Source organism: Esox lucius, chromosome 7 (assembly GCF_011004845.1).
Source record: "Esox lucius isolate fEsoLuc1 chromosome 7, fEsoLuc1.pri, whole genome shotgun sequence".
NCBI classification, from domain to species: domain Eukaryota; kingdom Metazoa; phylum Chordata; class Actinopteri; order Esociformes; family Esocidae; genus Esox; species Esox lucius.
Window position 1 is genome coordinate 49,637,546 of NC_047575.1, and position 23,275 is coordinate 49,660,820.

Here is a 23,275-nt window from a genome sequence, read left to right on the forward strand (position 1 = left end):
GAAACACTATAAATACATTTTTAATTTGTGAAATAAATATATAAATGTATTTAGAATACATACAGTAAATATATGTATATAGCTCTGGAAATATTAAGAGACCACTGCAAAATTATCAGTTTCTCTGGTTTTACTATTCATAGGTATGTGTTTGAGTGAAATGAACAGTTTGTTTTTATTCTATAAAGTACTGACAACATTATTCCCAAATCCCAAATAACATTATTTTCATTTAGAGTATTTATTTGTAGGAATAGTTCAGAAATCAGTATTTGGTGGAATAACCCTAATTTTTATCACAGCTTTCATGCTCCCCACCAGTCTATTACATTGCTGTTGGGTGACTTTATGCCACTCCTTGCACACATTCAAGTAGCTCTGCTTTGTTTGATGGCTTGTGACAATCCATCTTCCTCTTGATCAAATTCCAGAGGTTTTCAATGGGGTTCAGGTCTGGAGATTGGGCTGGCCATGATAGGGTCTTGTTCTGGACACCTTGATTGACCAGGCTGTGTGGCATGGTGCATTGTCCTGCTAGAAAAACCAATTCTCAGAGTTGGGGAACATTGTCAGAGCAGAAGGAAGGTGTTCTTCCAGGATAACCTTGTACTTGGCTTAATTCATGCGTCCTTCACAAAGACAAATCTGCCCCATTCCAGCCTTGCTGAAGCATCCCCAGATCATCACCGATCCTCCACCAAATTTCACAGTGGGTGGGAGACACTGTGGCTTGTAGGCCTCCCCAGGTCTCCGTCTAACCATTAGATGACCAGGTGTTGGGCATAGTTGAAAATTTGACTCGTCAGAGAAGATGACCTCCATTGCTCTACGGTGCAATCCTTATGGTCTTTTGCAAAATTCTGCCTGGCTCTTCTTTGCGTTTTATTGATGAAGGGCTTTTTTCTAGCTTTGTACAACTTCAGCCCTCCCATTAGGAACCTGTTTCAAACCGTCCTCACTGTGCACTTCACCACAGCTGCTGTTTGCCATTCTTTTTGTAGGTCACTTGATGTCATCCTATGGTTGTTGAGTGACAATTGAGTGAGTTGACTGTCAGAGGGCCGTTTTCGCCCTCTGACAGTCTGTAGTTTTCTTGTCCCCAATGTCTGTTGCTTGACCTTGTTCATATGAACCGCCATCTTGGAAACTTTCAGGATGGAAGCAACCTGATGCTCACTGTATCCCTCTACCAGTAAAGCCAGAATTAAAACCTTCTTTCCTCACTCAAAGCTTTTCTTTTGTCATGCTGAATAGTTCTTTTTTTAAATTCAAATTACCTTTGAGGTACTACTTGCACAGTTTTTGCCATCCAGCTGGTCCTGTTGTAAGAGGATAGTGATGACCACAGCAGTGGTTTTATACTTTTCCTCATTAAATTAGATTTGTTACAGGTAATCACCTAATCATTACCTAATTAAGTAAAATGACGTGTGCCTGTGTTGGAATTTAACAGACCCTGGAATGGAAGCCATGCATATAGAGATGCTGATTTAAGAAAAATTAGGAGGGTCTCTTAATTTTTTTCAGAGCTGTAATATATATATTATCAGGAATATTATTGTGAAATGTTTTATATCTCGCATAAAACATTTCAAGTGTCTCTGGAATTGTTCAACCAGATCAGATTTCAGCATTGTGCAACATATATTTGGTGATGTCAGGGTTAGAAGTCAGAGGTCAAGATTAGGTGACCTACCCTGTAAGTGGTCATTGACTTGGCAACTTAGTAGCCATTTCCCCATCGCAGAGGGAACCATCGATGCAGTGACGAAGGTTGCCGGGAACAGGCTGAGAGTGTCACCACGGTGACCACGGTCCAATAGGGTGTTGCCCTGGAAGTAGGCGGAGTGAACATCCACTTCACTGCCCATTCCAAACAGGTGCCATGCCACTGGGCGAGCGTGGCACAGTTCCATGCCAGGCAAGTTACCGTACATATAACCGTTAATGGCTGAGGGGAGGGAGGGTCTGGTTTAACACTTGCATGTTTAACTCTGCGTCACTACATCATTCAAAACAACACTTTGAAACAACACTGAATAACTCCAGGGGATCTGAAAGACCCGGACAGACTTGATTACCCACCATGCATCTTGTTGGACTCCAGGAAGTCTTCATCCTCAGGGTTGACAGAGGCAGGATCAGAACAGAATGTCTGGATGTTGTCATTCAGGTACCAGCTGACTGACTCATCAACCACGCTGAACATCAAAACCACGTCTTGATCCACGTCCAACCGGCCCTTCCCTCCTAGTACACCTGGTTACCACATCACACAGCTGGTTATCACATCACACACCTGGTTACCACATCACACAGCTGGTTATCACATCACACACCTGGTTACCACATCACTCAGCTGGTTACCACATCACACAGCTGGTTATCACATCACACACCTGGTTATCACATCACACACCTGGTTACCACATCACACAGCTGGTTACCACATCACACAGCTGGTCATCACATCACACACCTGGTCAACACATCACACAGCTGGTCATCACATCACACACCTGGTCACCACATCACACAGCTGGTTATCACATCACACAGCTGGTTATCACATCACACAGCTGGTTACCACATCACACACCTGGTTACCACATCACACAGCTGGTTACCACATCACACACCTGGTTACCACATCTCACACTTGGTTACGATGTCACACATCTGGTTACCACATCACACAACTGGTTACGATGTCACACACCTGGTTGCCACATCTCACACCTGGTTACGATGTCACACACCTGGTTACACATCACATGTTAGATTTTGATCCATGAGCAAAATGTATGCAACCGGTAGTCAGGGGAGAACCATCTTTATTTGCCTGAGTCTAAGATGTTGATCTTCCATAGTAACGGCATCAAGTTAGTCAGCACTTATGCATTGTGTTAAGTTTCTCATGCCCATAATCACACATCACACAGCTGTACAGTAAGCTTTACCGTGGCAACCTTACATTCATATCTACAAATATAACATTAAGTTACAATAGCTAACACATTACATTAATTTCTAAATTTAACAAATTAACCTTGACACTAAACCTAACCCACTAACCATTGTTCTAAACCTAACCCCAACCAATAACCCTCACTATAACCCTTAACCTAACCCAAATCATATCCCTGATTCTAAAACACCCATCCACTAACAATGGCCCTCATTATAACCCTTAACCTAACCCTAATCATATCCCTGATTCTAAAACACCCATCCACTAACAATGGCCCTCATTATAACCCTTAACCTAACCCTAATCATATCCCTGATTCTAAAACACCCATCCACTAACAATGGCCCTCATTATAACCCTTAACCTAACCCAAATCATATCCCTGATTCTAAAACACCCATCCACTAACAATGGCCCTCATTATAACCCTTAACCTAACCCTAATCATATCCCTGATTCTAAAACACCCATCCACTAACAATGGCCCTCATTCATGAAACCTCTGAAAATATCTCGGATTCAAGCATGGTGAGAGACATACGATCACCTCAAAGTGTGATTTACGAAACCGTTGCACCTCTTCGAAATGAGCGTTGATGTCATCGCAGATTTGTAAATCGGATAAAGCCATGGACGTAAGAACGCACTGCACCTGTCCTTTTTTACATATGACACATCCATAATTTATGCAGGTGTGAAGATCATCAGCCAATAACCGCTAATTAACCATTCGTCATTCCCAATGAAAAAATCTGTGCAGTTTTTTTTATATTTTGTTTATATAACCCTAATTCTAACCCTCAATGTAACCACTAACAATAACTCTCAGTTAGCCCTAACCTAATTGTTTCTTTTACCCTGAATATAATCCCTAAGCCTAAAACCCTTTGTCATCACTGGAACTGAAAAGTCCCCACAAATATAATGGCATGTGTACACACACCCAATCACAAACATACCAGACCCCATAAAGGACTACTGTCCAGTACCACTGGCCCAGCTTTGGCAGGCTGGTCGTGGGTTCACATTAACTCCATTATCCAGGTGGGTAGTCTGGACACGCTGGATTCAACTCTATCCAACAGATCCACAGATTAGGCTATCTATCTGCTGCTACAACACCTCCCAGTTGTTCAGAAGTCTCCTGCCCTTCTGAACCACCCTCCGCCACTGGATCCTGGACTTCCTGACAGGGCGCCCCCAAGAGGTGCAGGTGGCCAAACAGTGCATCTGCTCTCACCCTGAAGCCCTCAGGGATGCGTGCTTAGTCCCTTCCTGATTCCCTTCCTTACCCATGCCGTCATCCAGTTGGCAGAGGGCAACAGTGGCTCTTACAGTGCTCACTCCACCACCTGAACTCTCACTGCAAAACAGGTACGATCCACTGACTCAGAATGCGGGGGCAACAGTGGCTCTTACAGTGTTCACTCCACCACCTGAACTCTCACCGCAAAACAGGTACGATCCACTGACTCAGAATGACTCGGAACGAAGTGTGTGTAAATTAACCTAAGGATGCTAACCACAACACTAGCATTAAGGTTAGCCAAAACCCAAGAAATAGCCCTAAAACCACTGACGAGGGAAAGAAGAAACTTGGCTAACTCCATATCTGATAAGCCAGATACTACCTTGATTGGGGATGACATAACCAAACATATCAGAATGTCAAAGACTGAAAACCTAACCATGGCTGACACATTGGTCAGAGAGCTAACAGAAATGTTGCCAATTATTCTCTCTACACATCCAACAACATGCAGATTATTATTCACACTGGGTCTTTTGACATTCTACAAAGGAAAACTGGCTCTGAGATCCTGAAGAAAAAAATATATATTTTGGAACTGTAAAGACCACTTTGGACTTGATGGGGTTCATCCAAACATCATGGAATAACGGCTGCTTGGTGCCAACATTCGTCACGTTCTTGGAATGCCATGTCCAAACAAGATAAGCATGAAGGACAGTACTCATAGGCAGAGTATCCACGCCCTCTCCTGACCCTCTGACTAAAATCACCCAATGCTGCCAGAAGTTGTGCTTGTCTCAAACGGGGGCACTCCCATCCCCCCACCACCACACTCCCCCTCTCCCCCCACCACCACACTCCCCCTCTCCCCCCACCACCACAACCACCCTCTCCCCCACCACCACACTCCCCCTCTCCCCCCACCACACTCACCTCTCCCCCCACCACCACCACACTCCTCCTCTCCCCCCACCACACTCACCTCTCCCCCCACCACCACACTCCCCCTCTCCCCCCACCACCACCCTCCCCCTCTCCCCCCACCACACTCCCCCTCTCCCCCCACCACCACACTCCCCCTCTCCCCCCACCACAACCACCCTCTCCCCCCACCACACTCACCCTCTCCCCCCACCACAACCACCCTCTCCCACCACCACACTCCCCCTCTCCCCCCACCACCACATCTTTTGCTATGTACCACTCCTCCCCCCTGGGTAAAACGATTGCTTAGTCAACTCCCACATGTCAACAACCTTGTCCTTTATTTCCACAGAGCACAGAATATACTTGGTGATGTGCTTCGCGTCCCTGCTCTTGTAAAAATAGCAATGCTGACAGTTTTGAGTACAAGCTAGGACCCAGTATCTCTATTCCTGTGTTGATTAGAAATAGAAGGAATCGAGTGCATTCAACCCATAAAGTAAACTTGTCTAATCTGTTAACTGTAACACGTCAACCTACTAGTCCAGGAACCCCTATTATATCTATTAAACTGGCTTTACTTAATATCAGATCTCTCGCCAACAAATCATTTTATGGTAAATTACATTATAATATCCTACAACCTAGATTTTTTGTTACTCACTGAAACGTGGCTAACAGAATACTGCAGTGCTGCTGTTCTTAACGAGACACCACCTGAATAATGTGGCTATATGAATACACTTCGAAATGGTAGGAAAGGAGGAGTGGCTGTCCTGTTCAAAGATACATTCCAGTGCAAAGAAAATACACTAGTTAATTGTATTTATTTTGAATACCTCTGTTTTACATTGAACAGTGCTCTCACTTTTTTTTTTTGCCATTAACAGACCTCCATGATACCCTGCAAAATTTATTGTTATATCTGTTGATTATAACTTGTTTATAACAGGGAATTTTAACATCCACATAGATAATGATTTTGATCTAATTCAACATGTGAAAGAGTGTACCCACACTCAAGGCCACATTCTAGATCTTTAAAGGTCTGTCTGATCATTTGTGTCTTTTTTGAATCACTGATCATCCTGGATGTTCAAGTAAACTCTGTTTCTGTTAAGAAAAGGTACATTAATGAGAGTACCAATGCTCAGTTTATGGAGGCCATAGCTATCTCCAACAATAAGTGCAGAGACTTCTATAAACAAAGCCTCTGTAGCTTCAACAATGAGATATGCAGGGCCAGACAGCAACATTTATCGGGAATGATCAACAGAAATATCAACAACACCAATACTCTATTTGTCATGGTCGACAAGCTTACAAACCCAATAAAGCAGACAGCATCAGAACTAATGTCCACTGTCAAATGTAATGAATTTGAGTATTCCTTCAGAGAAAAAATCTTACCTAAAAGTAATAGACGGACCATCAGAACTACACAATCTAACAAGGACTCTGTACAGTCACCACGACCACCAAGACACTACTTGGTTATTATGTCGCATTTTAATACAATTGATCAAAAATCAATGATCTGTCAAACTGCATCTCCTTTCCACTGACAGCGGTCTGTACTATAAGAAGTCACTGAAGCTATTTCGCGCTCAGTGACTTCTTATTCGAAAGACAAACTGCTGCAATATTTCTTGATATTTGTTTGGCGAAATTGCTAGCCGATTTGCATCATACATTTCACACAATTATAGGCTACACCACAATCCTTGTTTCAGTTTTACAAAGTTTAATATATATTTTTTAGATAGTTCATTCGTTCATTCATTCATATACAGTAGTACGCCTGGCTAGCGTCGTACGCGGGTGAAACTGCGCACGATGGCAGACAGTGCTAATATTGTTGACCTGATTTTAGCAAAGCCATTAATAAACAGAGTAAAATTATATTTGTAAAAAAATATATATATATATTGTTCTGTTACAAAATTAAAAATGAGTTATTGTCTGGGGTCCAAAAGACCCCAAAGACCCCGAGTGTCACTACAAATGAAGACCATCAGAGGGTTATAATGTAGGCCGAAAATGAGCTTCCCCTCTTTGAAAGACCAGCAGCCGCCACTGGTGCACATATATACCTGGATGAACCAAAATTGTCTTAATTAAACCAAGATAAAACCGAGATTATTGTGTTTGGCAACAAAAATAAGATAAATAGTATTAGTAAAGAGCTGGATTCTCGGCCCATTAAAACCAGGGACAAAGGGCGTAATCTTGGTGTTCTGATAAACTCAGATCTCACATTCAATTGTGCTATCAAAGTAGTCACCAAAACAGCATTCTATCATCTAAAAAATAAAGCCAGAATCAAGGGCTTGCGTCCCAAAAAGACCAAGAGAAGCTCACCCATGCTTTTATTTCTAGTATGGTTGACTGCTTTTAATGGCCTTACAGCTTTTATGTCTTTCTCATGGAATCTGCTATGTAATCTACCAGTTGTTTTTATTAAATGTTTGTTCTATATCTATTTTATTATTTTAGATTTTATTATTAAGATGTCTTGTTTTTTATTCTAGAACTTTTATTTAATTGTATTTTTATATTTATCTTTTTCTTTGTAAAGCACATTGAATTGCTTCTATGTATGAACTGTGCTATATAAATAAACGTTCTTGTTTACAGGAAAGGGAAAGACGCAATCTTCAAGTTCCTTTGTGTCAACATCACTGAGAAATTAACATGGTACAAAAATGCAGATGTTAAGAGGTGGTGTCAGGGCCTTTTCCCCTCCAGAGACTGAAGATTGAGAGCATCCTGACCAGTTGTTTAACAGCCAGGGACAGCAACTGAACACCCTAGGTCTCACAGCACTTCAGAGGGTGAAGCAAACACTAGGGCTCACTGGGACCAAGGCCCCTGTCCTCCCCCACACAAGGCGTTGTCAGAGGAAATCCCTAATATGTCCCCAGTCATCCAAGCCTCTGACTATTCTAATTACTACTTCTTGGCAGGCACGCAGCAACATGCGAAAAATGACTGCAGAACGATCATTCAGATTGTCTACATGGAGAATCCACGTGTGCAACTTGTTGCGTTAAACCTTCAGGCAAAAAAACATGAACACACCTTGAATGCGCAAATCACAATGCTTGTATTGAACAATGACAAGGATCACATGAAACGGCATACGAAATTTATAGGGCATGACATTTAAGATGAAGTCTACTTTTGCAGGACAGTGCAGTTACTGAGGTGGGTGGAGTTACATGCCTCAGACTTGGAAAGTGGACCCGCCCATATTTCACCATCTTGGTTTCATGAGTCACGTGACCCATTCATTTTTACCATAGACATTTAAAAAAAGGACTGGTTATGGACGTTTGCAATGATCGATCAAAGCTATCAAGTGAACAATCACCTTCAAAGCTCAGAAATCACTATTGCAAAATGTTGAAATTTTGGAGAAAATGTAACTGTACAAGACTGTGTACCTCTCGGAGAGTGTGGGAAAATGAACTACTTATCCCATCAAACATTGCATTCTGTAGTTCCCCAACTAAAAGTCACCTGGCCTATCTCCTAGAGTGTGCACAGATCTGGCGTGCAAACACTAACGTCAGGAAGCTGCTAGCTAGCATAAATGTTAGGTAACTAGCAGCGGTAAATTTGAGTCGGATCCTGCTGGAAGAGGATCCAGCGCCTCTCAGATTTTCCTCAGTTTGTCCCGGACCTACTTTTCACAGATCCGGTCTGCTGCGCATGACTTTTCATTAAGTTGACTATTCCTGCAATCTCTTGAAGCGTCAGCACTGCCTGACGAGATTGTGAAAGTTGTAGCTTTTTCTTGTCCGTTATTTGTGCTCCGATGTGCTTTATTATTCGATGTGCTTTATTTGACAACCGGATCCATGTGTCTCACACACTCCCAATGTGTTCCGGGACCTCCCGATTTACAAATTAAGCTCTGGTAACTAGCTATATAGGTATATATACAATACAAAGCCCTGTTTCCGTGTTTTTCGCCATGTTGTACAGTAATCATCGCTATGGAGTGAAAACGGAACTGAAAAACAAACATTTTCTGAAACACAACTGATTGCCACTATACAGACATACGAATTGTTTCACCATCTTGACAAAGAAGAGAATGTCTACGTTGCACAGTAATAAAGGAATCCTTAATATTGAATATCTCTATGGCTCAAAATAATAGATATTTTTCAAGTCTATACGTGTTTCCAAATTTGTTATTTCATAATTCTGATATATTCCCTATTATTCAACAATGTGGAAAATAGTAAAACAGAACAACATACACTACCAGTCAAATGTTTGGACACACCTACTCAAAGGATATTTCTCATAGTTTTGATGTCTTCACTATTATTCAACAAAATGTGATGAGTAGCAAAACCAGCCACATCTGAAAAACCTCTTGAAGCAATCTGTAAAGGTTATTATTTCATTTCGCAACAATACACTGTTAATATAATTATGTACTCTGACATTAATAAAACACACTGCTAATATAATACTGTACTTGGACACTAATACATCACAACACTTCTACTGTAACCCCCGACCGTGGATATAAATTAACCACCAGGTACAAAAACAGGTCTATATAATTATAGCCGGTTTGTGGATTACAGCCAAAGTCACTAATTATTGCTACATAAACAACCACAATATATAATTTATCTAATATCATCTATCTACAACATGACTCAAGGAAGGTCAGGTGGAAGACAAGAAAAACATCCTACTGTAGGTAGAGGTATTTCTACCCTCTCAATGTGGAGTGATAACATGAGGTCCTCCCTCTCCATATGAAGCGATGTTTCTCACTCACTGTGAGCCTGCTGTAATACGTTTACACAGCGAAGCTGGGACATCCTCTCTCTGACCAGTGTAATGAACTTAGAACCGCTAGACAGGTGGGGCTAGCATAGGATTACATGACCTAGCATTTAGCCCATAACCTTCAGTAAGTTATGTCCTTCTTCTGACCTGGTGACCTTTGTCCCACACATAGAAACAGATGTAGACACACATGTCTTTAGGCAGTTTCTAGAACTGGCCCTGCGTACAGGTCCCACACTTCACAGTGCATGTCAGAGCAGAAACCAAGCCATGAAGTCAAAGGAACCTCCTGTGGCCCTCCAAGGCACAGATCTGGGAAAAGTTATAAAACAAGACAAGAAACCAGGCAAGACTAGTTCTGTCGGCCCGCGACTAAAAGGCATGAATGGTGTTGTCCTCCCTGGAATCAAACTGGGGTCTCCCATGTAATAGACTGTCTTTAACCACTACACAACTAAGCTCTACATGTGCAGAGATGTGGTGTCACTATACCTCGGCATTGTTAAACGAATTAGTTGACTCCAATCACTGCATGGCTGATTCGTTGCATTAGAAATCAATGACAGTTGAATAGCCAACCACTATGCTATGTGAACTACGAGGAAATCTAAAGCATTGACTGAATCTCAAATCGCATACTACAGTACATACTTTGCGGATGATGGTGAAGTATGTACTGTTTTGTATATAGTAAGCTATTTTGTCAGTATTGGGACCAATTGGGACATACTACCTTGCCAGAAAATTACATCTCGACATTAATTAATTTTGTCATGTATTCACATCACGCCAAGTATGAATATTTAGCTAGACCCCACTAATTATTGTGTTAAACTGACTAACGTTTCTTAAGTTAACTTCCACCACAAAAAGCATCTATGAACTGTATGGCTTTTAATAGCCAGTAATAGGTCTGCTAGAATCTACTTACTGCTTGGAATAGTCATATGAATTGAGCAATTTCTAGCGAGACTGAAGATGAACTTTACACTGCCAAAACTATTTCCTTTCACGGCACAACAACGTTCAGTTTTCTCTCATTCGTGAATTACATTGATACAATAACTATCAATATAGGTGACGATAACTGACTTTTTCGTCAAGTGATAAGATGGTATAATCGTGGAAACCCCTCCTCTTTAACTACGCAAAGGGCTGTTGTCTATATTACCTCAAAAAGCATGCTTACTTCAAAAATCTACCAGAAATAGTCGTAATATAACTGTAAACAGTTTTATTTTAGGCTTGTTAAAAATTAGCTACTGAAGCAAGTTTTTTTCTATCTTGAACAAATCCTAATGCATACTTTGTTCTGTCCTTGGCGAGGATCAAACACTGGTCAACCACATGGCAGTCCGCGTCTCTAACCACTATGCTATTTAACAATGAGTAGTTAGTCAGTCACTGTCACGGTGCAGTGAGAATCAGTGCCACCGGCCCGTACACCTCCAGTTCCCATCACTCCACAAACACATCCCGGACTAGTCTTCGTGTCACATGTCTTCAACTATTCACACCAGGTCCCAATCGTCTCGTATGTGTTTAAATGTTTCCCCTCTTCGCCCCACATTCGTCCATCATTGTTGTTGCTGTCTGCTTGTAACCGGAGAGTGGTTTCGTTTACTGTTCAGCGCCTTTGTTTTCCTTCAGTTTATTTGTGTGCTCTGTGTTTGTTTTTCTATTAAACTCAACTACATCGAGTATATTCGCATGTGCCTGGTTCCTCCACTACCGCTGCCTCGTTACAGTCCCTCACTCAACCACCCACTCATTTACTCACTCAGTAAGAGAGTGATGTGAGGGAGTATGGGAAGCAAGAATCAATACTCCAAATCCATATGGATAAAAAAAAATCGGATATCCATCAAGTTACACACTGTAACTAGTGACGGGAGTCTCTTTTCCAGCCACAGCAATGGGGCGTGTTCCTGTAGTGCAGTCAAAAAACTGGTACCCGGCAAAAAGTTTATATTTATGATCAAAAAACAGTCAGATTTTAGCACTTTTGAAATTTTTTCAGACGTGACCCATAAATTAAACTGACGGATCGATCTACTTAGCAACAGAATTACTAAGAGACAAACAACATCTAGATCATCCCAACACTATCTGCTTAGCAACAGGATTACTAAAAGACAAACATGGTTTAGATCACCCTAACACGATCTGCTTAGCAACAGGATTACTAAGAGACAAACATGGTCTAGATCCCAACACGATCTGCTTAGCAACAGGATTACTAAGAGACAAACATGGTCTAGATCCCAACACTATCTGCTTAGCAACAGGATTACTAAGAGACAAACATGGTCTAGATCCCAACACGATCTGCTTAGCAACAGGATTACTAAGAGACAAACATGGTCTAGATCCCAACACGATCTGCTTAGCAACAGGATTACTAAGAGACAAACATGGTCTAGATCCCAACACGATCTGCTTAGCAACAGGATTACTAAGAGACAAACATGGTCTAGATCCCAACACGATCTGCTTAGCAACAGGATTACTAAGAGACAAACATGGTCTAGATCCCAACACGATCTGCTTAGCAACAGGATTACTAAGAGACAAACATGGTCTAGATCCCAACACGATCTGCTTAGCAACAGGATTACTAAGAGACAAACATGGTCTAGATCCCAACACGATCTGCTTAGCAACAGGATTACTAAGAGACAAACATGGTCTAGATCCCAACATGATCTGCTTAGCAACAGAATTACTAAGAGACAAACATGGTCTAGATCCCAACACGATCTGCTTAGCAACAGGATTACTAAGAGACAAACATGGTCTAGATCCCAACACGATCTGCTTAGCAACAGGATTACTAAGAGACAAACATGGTCTAGATCCCAACACGATCTGCTTAGCAACAGGATTACTAAGAGACAAACATGGTCTAGATCTCAACACGATCTGCTTAGCAACAGGATTACTAACAGACAAACATGGTCTAGATCATCCCAACACGATCTGCTTAGCAACAGGATTCAAATGTTGCTCTAAAAATATTAAGGACAGATCCTCCTATTGACATATAAAGCCCTAAACAATATCACCCCTGCCTACCTCTCTGACCTTCTTCTTCCATATCAACCAACACACTCCATTCAGGTACTGCAGGACACCTCATAATCCCCAAGTCCAAGCTCAAAGGCTTTGGTGACAGGGCATTCTCAAAGGTTGCTCCTCGTCTCTGGAATTCTCTCCCCAAAACCATCCATGACTCTTGAGACTGTCCCCATCTTCCAGCAACGCATGAAGACTCATCTGTTCAAAATCACCTACCCATGGCCACGCCAAATCCCACACTCTCAATCTTTGTTGTTTTCTCATAGTATTTATTTTGTTTCTGTTTGTTTTCTGTTCCATGTCACTCTTGTACAAAGTATTTGGGTCCCTGAAAAGCACTATATAAATATAATATATTATTACTTTTATGAATATGTATGAATACCTTTACCTATCAAAAAGGTAATTTCCTTGGTATTGTCTTGTAGTTCAAATTCCTTATAGATTATATAAAAAGTGTGGTGCAGCTGACATCAATTTACCACGCCAGGCAGGAATGTTTCAACCTGCACTGGAAGCTTTTTCCAGTCATCCAGTTCTACACTGAGCTGCTTTCTACCATCCTCTTATCTTCATATGAAACCAAAAAGGCTGAATGCATAGAAAAAAGCTGACAGGAACTGGCACATTTCATACAAATTGAAGAGCAGGGGCCCTAAAACAATTTCTTGTGGCACTCCATGGATGATTCACCTGACCTCAGACTTTCCCCACTTCACTGACATTCTTCTAACACCAAGGAACCTTGGCTGTATGGAGCAGTATATGCTTGTGAAACATCTCGAAACCTTCACCAGCACTCGCACAACGTTCCATTCTTTCAGTCACTTTCCATTATTTTCAGACATTTCTTTCAGTTTAAATCACTGAATATGAATCACTTAAATGAGACTTTGTGTAATCAGACCATACATGACACATGAGCCCATTATTTCATTTGTACTTTGCACACAGATTTTCTCATGGACTTTAGACTCTCAGAATAGACAACGCCCCGTAGTTGCCTTGATCAGCTGTATTACATTTCTTGTAAATGGAATAACCCTAGTTCATTTGGATGCCTCTCTTCATTAACAGAAATGTTCAGAGGAACATTTTTCAATCCTGGCAGTCTTATGAATTACTCTCTCTCTCCCCATATGGCTTTATTTACTGTATGTTAGTACATACCATTGTATGCTCATCTCCATTTGGCTGTATTTACTGCATTTCAGTACATACCACTGTATGTTCATTGCAATAACAGCTCTCCACTGGAATAAATGTGGCTTGGTTGAATATTGTGTAAAAAAACTGCCTGGCTAGAGATACTACAAATAAACTTAATTCCTACAGTTGAGTCTGAGCGGAGTGATGTGGTCTTCTGGAGAACAGAGAGGGACCAGAGAGGACTAGTGACAAAGAGGACCTTACACTCACATTTCACTGTGAGTGTAAGGCCTGTGAGTAAGCATTTCACAGTGAATGTAAGGCCTGTGAGTCAGCATTTCACAGTGAATGTAAGGCCTGTGAGTAAGCATTTCACAGTGAATGTAAGGCCTGTGAGTAAGCATTTCACAGTGAATGTAAGGCCTGTGAGTAAGCATTTCACTGTGAGTGTAAGGCCTGTGAGTAAGCATTTCACTGTGAGTGTAAGGCCTGTGAGTAAGCATTTCACTGTGAGTGTAAGGCCTGTGAGTAAGCATTTCACTGTGAATGTAAGGCCTGTGAGTAAGCATTTCACTGTGAGTGTAAGGCCTGTGAGTAAGCATTTCACTGTGAGTGTAAGGCCTGTGAGTAAGCATTTCACTGTGAGTGTAAGGCCTGTGAGTAAGCATTTCACTGTGAGTGTAAGGCCTGTGAGTAAGCATTTCACTGTGAGTGTAAGGCCTGTGAGGATAAATTGGATTTCACACACACACACACACACACAGACACCCACACAAACAGACATCCACACAGACATACATACACACAGACAACAACACGCACCTACACACAGACACACACACAGACACACACACTCTCAGACAAACAAACACACAGAGACACACACAGACACACACACACACACACACAGACACACACACACACAGACACACCTACACACACAGACACCTACACACACATATATACACACACACATACTACTGTAGTGGTAGCAGAACAGACACACACATACTACTGTAGTGTAGCAGAACAGACACACACATACTACTGTAGTGTAGCAGAACAGACACACACATACTACTGTAGTGTAGCAGAACAGACACACACATACTACTGTAGTGTAGCAGAACAGACACACACATACTACTGTAGTGGTAGCAGAACAGACACACACATACTACTGTAGTGTAGCAGAACAGACACACACATACTACTGTAGTGTAGCAGAACAGACACACACATACTACTGTAGTGTAGCAGAACAGACACACACATACTACTGTAGTGGTAGCAGAACAGACACACACATACTACTGTAGTGGTAGCAGAACAGACACACACATACTACTGTAGTGGTAGCAGAACAGACACACACATACTACTGTAGTGGTAGCAGAACAGACACACACAACAGACCTTTCTTGCAGGTGAGCAGAGGTCCTATGAGCCCAGAGGAGATGTCCTTTGGCGCCTCCACATGGGAGTGGTAGATCCAGGTCAGACAGGCTGCGTCTCCTTCAGTGGGGGAGAACTCTGGACGCACCTCCCAGCGGTACGTGTACGAGGCCCCTGGGGCAACACTGTCATCCTGCTTCAGCCTTCCTGACGTCCCATCCGGATACAGCGCCCCTGGTGGAGGGACAAATATTATCATCCAGGGTCTTTTAGGTCACTTTTGTTCTGATTAAACCTGTTCAGTCTTTGCACAGACTTGCATGAATGCCTCCTCTGGGACCCTTCTTTTTTCAGGGAATTTTTGCCCACTCTTCTTTACAGTACTATTTCAAGTGTGTCATGTTGGAGGGCTGTCTTGCACAGTCAGCTTCATGTCCCCCCACAGCATGTCGAAAGGATTGAGATCTAAACTGTGAATCAGCAATTCCAAAACCTTCTATTTCTTCTTTTGAGCATACCCTGTTGCAATATTCATGTTTGGTTCAGCTTCAGCTTTTTGGCAGATGGCCAAGATATTCTCTGGTACAATATGGAAATCATGGTTGACTCAGTGATAGCAAGTTGACCCGGCCCTGAGGCAGCAAAGCAGCCCCACACCATAATGCCACCGCCTCCATGCTTTACTGATGGTATGAGGTTCTTCTGTAACATGAATATTATCACTACATTTGTTTCTGATAAATATGTACCTGCATTCTTTTACCTCCATGAGGCACGAACATCCCTGCATGAATGTCAGTGTGACGTCAACTGGAAAACCATCTATAGTGGTTTGTTTAGTGATTTTGTATATTAGTATATATTAGTTTGTATTTTAGTTTGTACAGTGCTATGTTTAATGGTTTGCATATTAGTTTGTATAGTGGTTTGTATATTGTTTTGTTTAGTGGTTTGTACATTAGTTTGTATAGTGGTTTGTATATTGTTTTCTATATAAGTTTGTATAGTGGTTTATTATTTCATAGATCATATTATCTCAAATGAATGGTCATGATTCCAAATTCCAGCTTCAGTGTGTGTGTGTGTGTGTGTGTGTGAGTGTGTGTGTGTGTGGGGGGGGGTGTTCTATAAGGACAAATGTAGAATGGCAGTGACCTTTGGCTGGTCTGTAGTAACAGCTAAGACTATCACTTCCTGTTCTTAGGGTATGCTGCCAGTTCAGACAGACTGTACAGAACAAACACAACACCAATTAAACATTATGACACCAGCAACCGTCTGAACACAACTAAAGATACAGACGAAGCAGTTACCATCCCCCTTCCCATAGCGAACTGCTTCAGCACTTAGGTCTCCCAGAAACACCACTTGACATGCTAGCAGAACACCACCCTCTGGCTAGTCATTTTACAGTGATTGCACTGACACACACTCCAATGGAATGTTGATTAATCACTAAGAACCCCAGAACATTCAGATGAGCCTGTCTGTTCAGACAGCCGGACAGACACAACAAAACTACCAGATGGCAAAACAGCCTGCCATACAGCCAAACAGCTTACCAAACAACCAGACAGCCAAACAGACTACCAAACAAACAGATGGCAAAACAGACTGACAAACTGCCTGCCAAAGAACTAGTAGGTCTGATGCCAAATACACAGCCAGGTGAAAAAGACCCCTCCCCTTCATGTTGTCTTTTCACCCCTCCCCTCCATATTGTCTTTCTATTAATCATCAATCAATCAAATGTATTTATAAAGCCCTTTTTACATCAGCAGTAGTCACAAAGTGCTTTTACAGAAACACCCGGCCTTAAACCCCAAGGAGCAAACAACAGTAGTGTTGAATTTCAGTGGCTAGGAAAAACTCCCTAAGAAGGCCGAAATTTAGGAAGAAACCTGTGGGCCAGGACCTCATGTCCTCCTACGTTTAAACAGGGCAACAGACAGGGCCCAACAGGCAGGAAATCAATCCACACCCATTGCCAATCATCAACCAAAGGGACCCCCACCAACCGCAACCCCCCTGAATGAGGACAGAGTATTGCCAGCAGAGTACAGCCCAATTGCACAAGTGTGCAACAGGGAGACAACAAGCCAATGTCTTTCTACCCCTCCATTCCATAGTGTCTTTCTATCCCTCCATTCCATAGTGTCTTTCTATCCCTCCATTCCATAGTGTCTTTCTACCCCTCCATTCCATAATGTCTTTCTATCCCTCCATTCCATAGTGTCTTTCTACCCCTCCATTCCATAATGTCTTTCTATCCCTCCATTCCATAGTGTCTTTCTATCCCTCCATTCCATAGTGTCTTTCTATCCCTCCATTCCATAATGTCTTTCTACCCCTCCATTCCATAGTGTCTTTCTATCCCTCCATTCCATAGTGTCTTTCTACCCCTCCATTCCATAATGTCTTTCTATCCCTCCATTCCATAGTGTCTTTCTATCCCTCCATTCCATAATGTCTTTCTATTCCTCCATTCCATAATGTCTTTCTACCACTCCATTCCATAGTGTCTTTCTATCCCTCCACTCCATAATGTCTTTCTATCCCTCCATTCCATAATGTCTTTCTATCCCTCCATTCCATAATGTCTTTCTACCCCTCCATTCCATAATGTCTTTCTATCCCTCCATTCCATAGTGTCTTTCTATCCCTCCACTCCATAATGTCTTTCTATCCCTCCATTCCATAGTGTCTTTCTACCCCTCCATTCCATAATGTCTTTCTATCCCTCCATTCCATAATGTCTTTCTATTCCTCCATTCCATAATGTCTTTCTACCCCTCCATTCCATAATGTCTTTCTATCCCTCCATTCCATAATGTCTTTCTATCCCTCCATTCCATAATGTCTTTCTACCCCTCCATTCCATAGTGTCTTTCTACCCCTCCATTCCATAGTGTCTTTCTATCCCTCCACTCCATAATGTCTTTCTATCCCTCCATTCCATAGTGTCTTTCTATCCCTCCATTCCATAGTGTCTTCTACCCCTCCATTCCATAGTGTCTTTCTATCCCTCCATTCCATAGGGCCTTGTGATTCCACTGCCTGCGTTCCAGTCCTGCATGCTGCGTGAGCCAAGGTCCGTTCGTCTTGCAGAATTAATCTTTCCAGGTAGGACATTTTTTCCAGTTTTTGTTTTCAAAAACTCCTAATCCATTTTGACTACATGCTTTCACACACAAGAATGTGGAGAATTCTGAGGGGGTTGTACTTCCAGATCTTGGACTGATTGAATTGCTACGGTGCACCGCTAACTGGTTAGCCCTTTCGCTACGTTTACACAGGCATGCCACAACACCACACACTGAGTGAGGCCAGGACACTGAGGGCCAGTGGAATGTTGGGTAATAATGAGGAAACCCAGAAAATCCCTGGGGAGAAGAGCTTGACCGTTGCCTAGATACAGACAGCCACTGAATGACTTCTTACATCGTCACCTCTGAATGTGCCTCTAATGTCCCCAGGCAAAGGCTTCATGGTCTAGCTCTGTGGACACCCCCATGACTACATCATGGTTGGAATCTTGGAAGTTGTGCATAAAAATAATTAAGCTAAAAGCTAACATAGTTAACATAGCACTTGTCAGGTAGCTACAGTTCATTTTCCCACCGATTACTACCTGGGTTAATATTTATGATGCTAGCAGGCTAGCCTGGTGGTCTACAGCTGTGGGCACTTAAGATGGCAATCAAACTGCATCCAGTTTCAATCGGGATTTCCCCAAGGAAAAGTGGCTTCGTGTTAAAATTATATAAAGACCATGTAAATGAATGGAAGCCCCAGTCTGGAACGTGCATCACCTCCTGATTCAGAGGAGTTGTGTAAACCTGAAAGGGAGTCACTATTATGCGTCCTAAATATTTGCTGCCAAAGTCAAGAAAGGTCTGGAATGACAGCCTTTAAAGGAGGCGGGTCCAATCCAGGGTGGTTTCAGCAAAACATAAAAACACAGTTACGGGAAAACCAATTAGGTAACAAAAATAACAACTGGACTCCCTGATTTAACCTTGTTTTCAAACTCATTCACAAATCAGCTGCAATGACTAAAGAGCACATTGAGAGTTGTCTTGGGGGTTAGATGTGACCAAACATGGCAACCAGGCAAGAAGGAGACATCAACGTTGCCAAGTTGGATATTATTTACCAGCGACAGACAAAGGAGCTGTGTGTTGGGAACAGAAAGAGGGAAGGGGAGAGTGAACCCTGTCTGGTGACGATATGATCTGAGGTCTGTGTCCTGTTCTAAGAGGAGGAGAAAAGAGGAGATGGAGAGGAGAGAAGGAGAGGAGCTGTTCAGGACAGAGCCACGTAAACACATGGTTCTGAGTCAGGCCTAACTAAACACATGGTTCTGAGTCAGGCCTAACTAAATACATGGTTCTGGTTCAGGCCTAACTAAATACATGGTTCTGGGTCAGGCTTAATTAAATACATCGTTTTGAGTCAGGCTTAATTAAATACATTGTTTTGAGTCAGGCTTAATTAAATACATGGTTTTGGGCCAGGCCTGACTAAATACATGGTTCTTGGTCAGGCCTGACTAAACACAAGATTCTGGGTCAGGCTTGAGTAAATACATGTTTCAGAACCATGGGTCAGGCTTAAATAAATACATGGTTCTGGGTACTTTATTTAAGCCTGACCCAGAACCATGTGTTTAGCCAGGCCTGATCCAGAACCATGTATTTAGTCAGGCCTGACTAAACAACCGTGTTTTCCTGGGTCACTAAAAATAAGTTTTTCTGGGTCAGGCCTGACTAAACACATGGTTCTGGGTCAGGCTTAAAAAAATATATGGTTCTGGTTCTCAGGTCACAGACAAAGATAAGCGATAAGGAGCTCCTCACTTCAGACACAGGCCAGACACTGCAACAACACATCACCATGGAGATAACAGAGAGGAGTTAACAAGATGAGATGAACTTCTCAATCGTACTGGACAAGAGGTTTTGCTTCCTCTTTTTGGTTTTGATTTCCTTCTATTCTCTGTTGAATAATATCATTCTGAGGAACAGATAAAGACATCTTAAGGCTGTGACACAGATCTCTGAAGAGTTTTCCCGTCAGACAGGAAGGAGAGAAAAGGGGGTGTGGAGGGGGAGAGGAGGGGTGTGGAGAGAGTAGGGGGAGAGGAGGAGAGAGGAAAGGAGGAGAGCAGTGGGGGTAGAGGAGAGAGAGGAGGTGAAGGTGAGAAGAGGGTATGAGTAAAACAGAATGTGGGGTCAGTTTCACATCTGCTTTGTTACATTAGCTGGGTCATGAGTCTCTCCCACATGAGAGGGTGGGGTTGACTACAGCAGTTGTACATGAGAGGGTGGGGTTGACTACAGCAGTTGTACATGAGAGGGTGGGGTTGACTACAACAGTTGTACATGAGAGGGTGGGGTTGACTACAGCAGTTGTACATGAGAGGGTGGGGTTGACTACAGCAGTTGTACATGAGAGGGTGGGGTTGACTACAGCAGTTGTACATGAGAGGGTGGGGTTGACTACAGCAGTTGTACATGAGAGGGTGGGGTTGACTACAGCAGTTGTACATGAGAGGGTGGGGTTGACTACAGCAGTTGTACATGAGAGGGTGGGGTTTACTACAGCAGTTGTACATGAGAGGGTGGGGTTGACTACAGCAGTTGTACATGAGAGGGTGGGGTTGACTACAGCAGTTGTACATGAGAGGGTGGGGTTTACTACAGCAGTTGTACATGAGAGGGTGGGGTTGACTACAGCAGTTGTACATGAGAGGGTGGGGTTTACTACAGCAGTTGTCAACCCCATAGCTGTGCTTTTCTTAGCTGTGCTGCAATGGAGGTTTAAGACGATAGCCAGATGATAAAATGTGTGTGTGTGGATGTTAGTGTGTGTGTGTGTGTGTTGGTGTCTCGATGTTAGTGTGTGTGTGTGTGTGTGTGTGTGTGTGTGTGTGTACGTGCATACCCTCAGAGTCCTTATCGTAGAACACCCCGTGAGGATGCATGGAGAAGTTCCTCGAGGCAAAGTTCTTCAGGTGCACAATAATGACATCATCAACCTCGGCCCGCAGGACAGGTCCCAGGTAGCCCAGCCAGGGGGGTTGGGGGATCTCGTGGAGATAGGAGGCGTCTGTATACTGTCTGTACACAGCTTTCTTATAGACCCGACCGATACGCATAGGACCACTCATCAAGAACACAGACGCATGCCTGGGGACCAGAGTCAATCAAAATAGTTACAGATCAGATAATACATAATACTTCAATTACAGATCAGATAATACATAATACTTCAATTACAGATCAGATAATACATAATACTTCAATTAAAGATCAGATAATACATAATACTTCAATTACAGATCAGATATTATTTAATACTACAGTTACAGATCAGATATTACATAATACTTCAATTACAGATCAGATAATACATAATACTTCAATTACAGATCAGATATTATTTAATACTACAGTTACAGATTTGATAATATATAATATTACAGTTACAGATCAGCTATTATTTTATACTTCAGTTACAGATCAGATATTATTTAATAATACAGTTACAGATCAGCTATTATTTAATAATACAGTTACAGATCAGATATTATGTAATACTAGAAAACAGCTCTATATATTTTAAGGCAATTAAGAAAGCTAAAAAAATCCTGTCCCCAAACGAATTAAGCAAAAAATTCTAGTCAGGTTTCCGCACACAACATAGTACAGAAACAGCACTCCAAAAGGTTGTAAACGACTGACCATAAAAAGCAGTCTATCCTTGCACTACTGGACTTAAGTGTCAACTTGGACACCATAGATCACAAATTAATTCTAGACAGGCTTCAAAATTGGATTGGACGATCTGGTTCAGTTTTAAACGGGTTTAAGACCTACCTCACTGGCAGAAACCTTTTTGTTGCCCTTGGTGACCACAAATCAGAGAAAAGAAAGATTACATTTGGAGTTCCACAAGGTTTGGTTTTGGGTCCTATACTCTTCAACCTGTACAAGCTTCCACTTGGTACCAAGCAGAAAACAGGGAATTCATTTCCACAGCTACATTAATGACAGAGAAATGGATACAGTCAGGAAAGAAAATATTTGATCTCCTGCAGATTTTATTTGAACAGTGAGAGACAGAATAACTAAATACATGGTTCTGGGTCAGGCCTAATTAAATACATGGTTCTGGGTCAGGCCTAATTAAATACATGGTTCTGGGTCAGGCCTGAGGAGCTCCTCACTTGCAAGACACTGCAACAACACATCACCATGGAGATAACAGAGAGGAGTTAACAAGATGAGACGATCTGAACTTCTCAACCGTACTGGACAAGAGTTTTTGCTTTTTGGTTTTGATTTCATTCTATTCTCTGCTGAATAACATCACTCTGATGAACAGATAAAGACAAGAGGTTTTTCCCGTCTGACAGGAAGGAGAGAAAAGGGGGTGTGGAGAGAGTAGGGGGAGAGGAGGGTTAATGGAGAGAGTAGGGGGAGAGGAGGGTTAATGGAGAGAGTAGGGGGAGAGGAGGAGAGAGGAAAGGAGGAGAGCGGTGGGGGTAGAGGAGAGAGAGGAGGTGACTACAACAGTTGTACATGAGAGGGTGGGGTTGACTACAGCAGTTGTACATGAGAGGGTGGGGTTGACTACAGCAGTTGTACATGAGAGGGTGGGGTTTACTACAGCAGTTGTACATG

At 42.3% G+C, this 23,275-nt stretch overlaps 1 protein-coding gene across 1 annotated transcript in view; it reads right to left on the bottom strand.

Moving 5' to 3' along the window:
* Nucleotides 1–23,275, bottom strand: part of LOC105006942 (ferroxidase HEPHL1) — a 60,238-nt gene that overhangs the window by 33,648 nt on the left and 3,315 nt on the right. The window contains exons 2-5 of the mRNA XM_029120928.2: nucleotides 21,534–21,778; nucleotides 15,609–15,821; nucleotides 2,086–2,259; nucleotides 1,697–1,951 (exon numbers count right to left, since the gene is read on the bottom strand). Coding sequence (XP_028976761.2) covers nucleotides 1,697–1,951; nucleotides 2,086–2,259; nucleotides 15,609–15,821; nucleotides 21,534–21,778 — 887 coding nt within the window. The remainder of the gene's footprint in view (nucleotides 1–1,696; nucleotides 1,952–2,085; nucleotides 2,260–15,608; nucleotides 15,822–21,533; nucleotides 21,779–23,275) is intronic.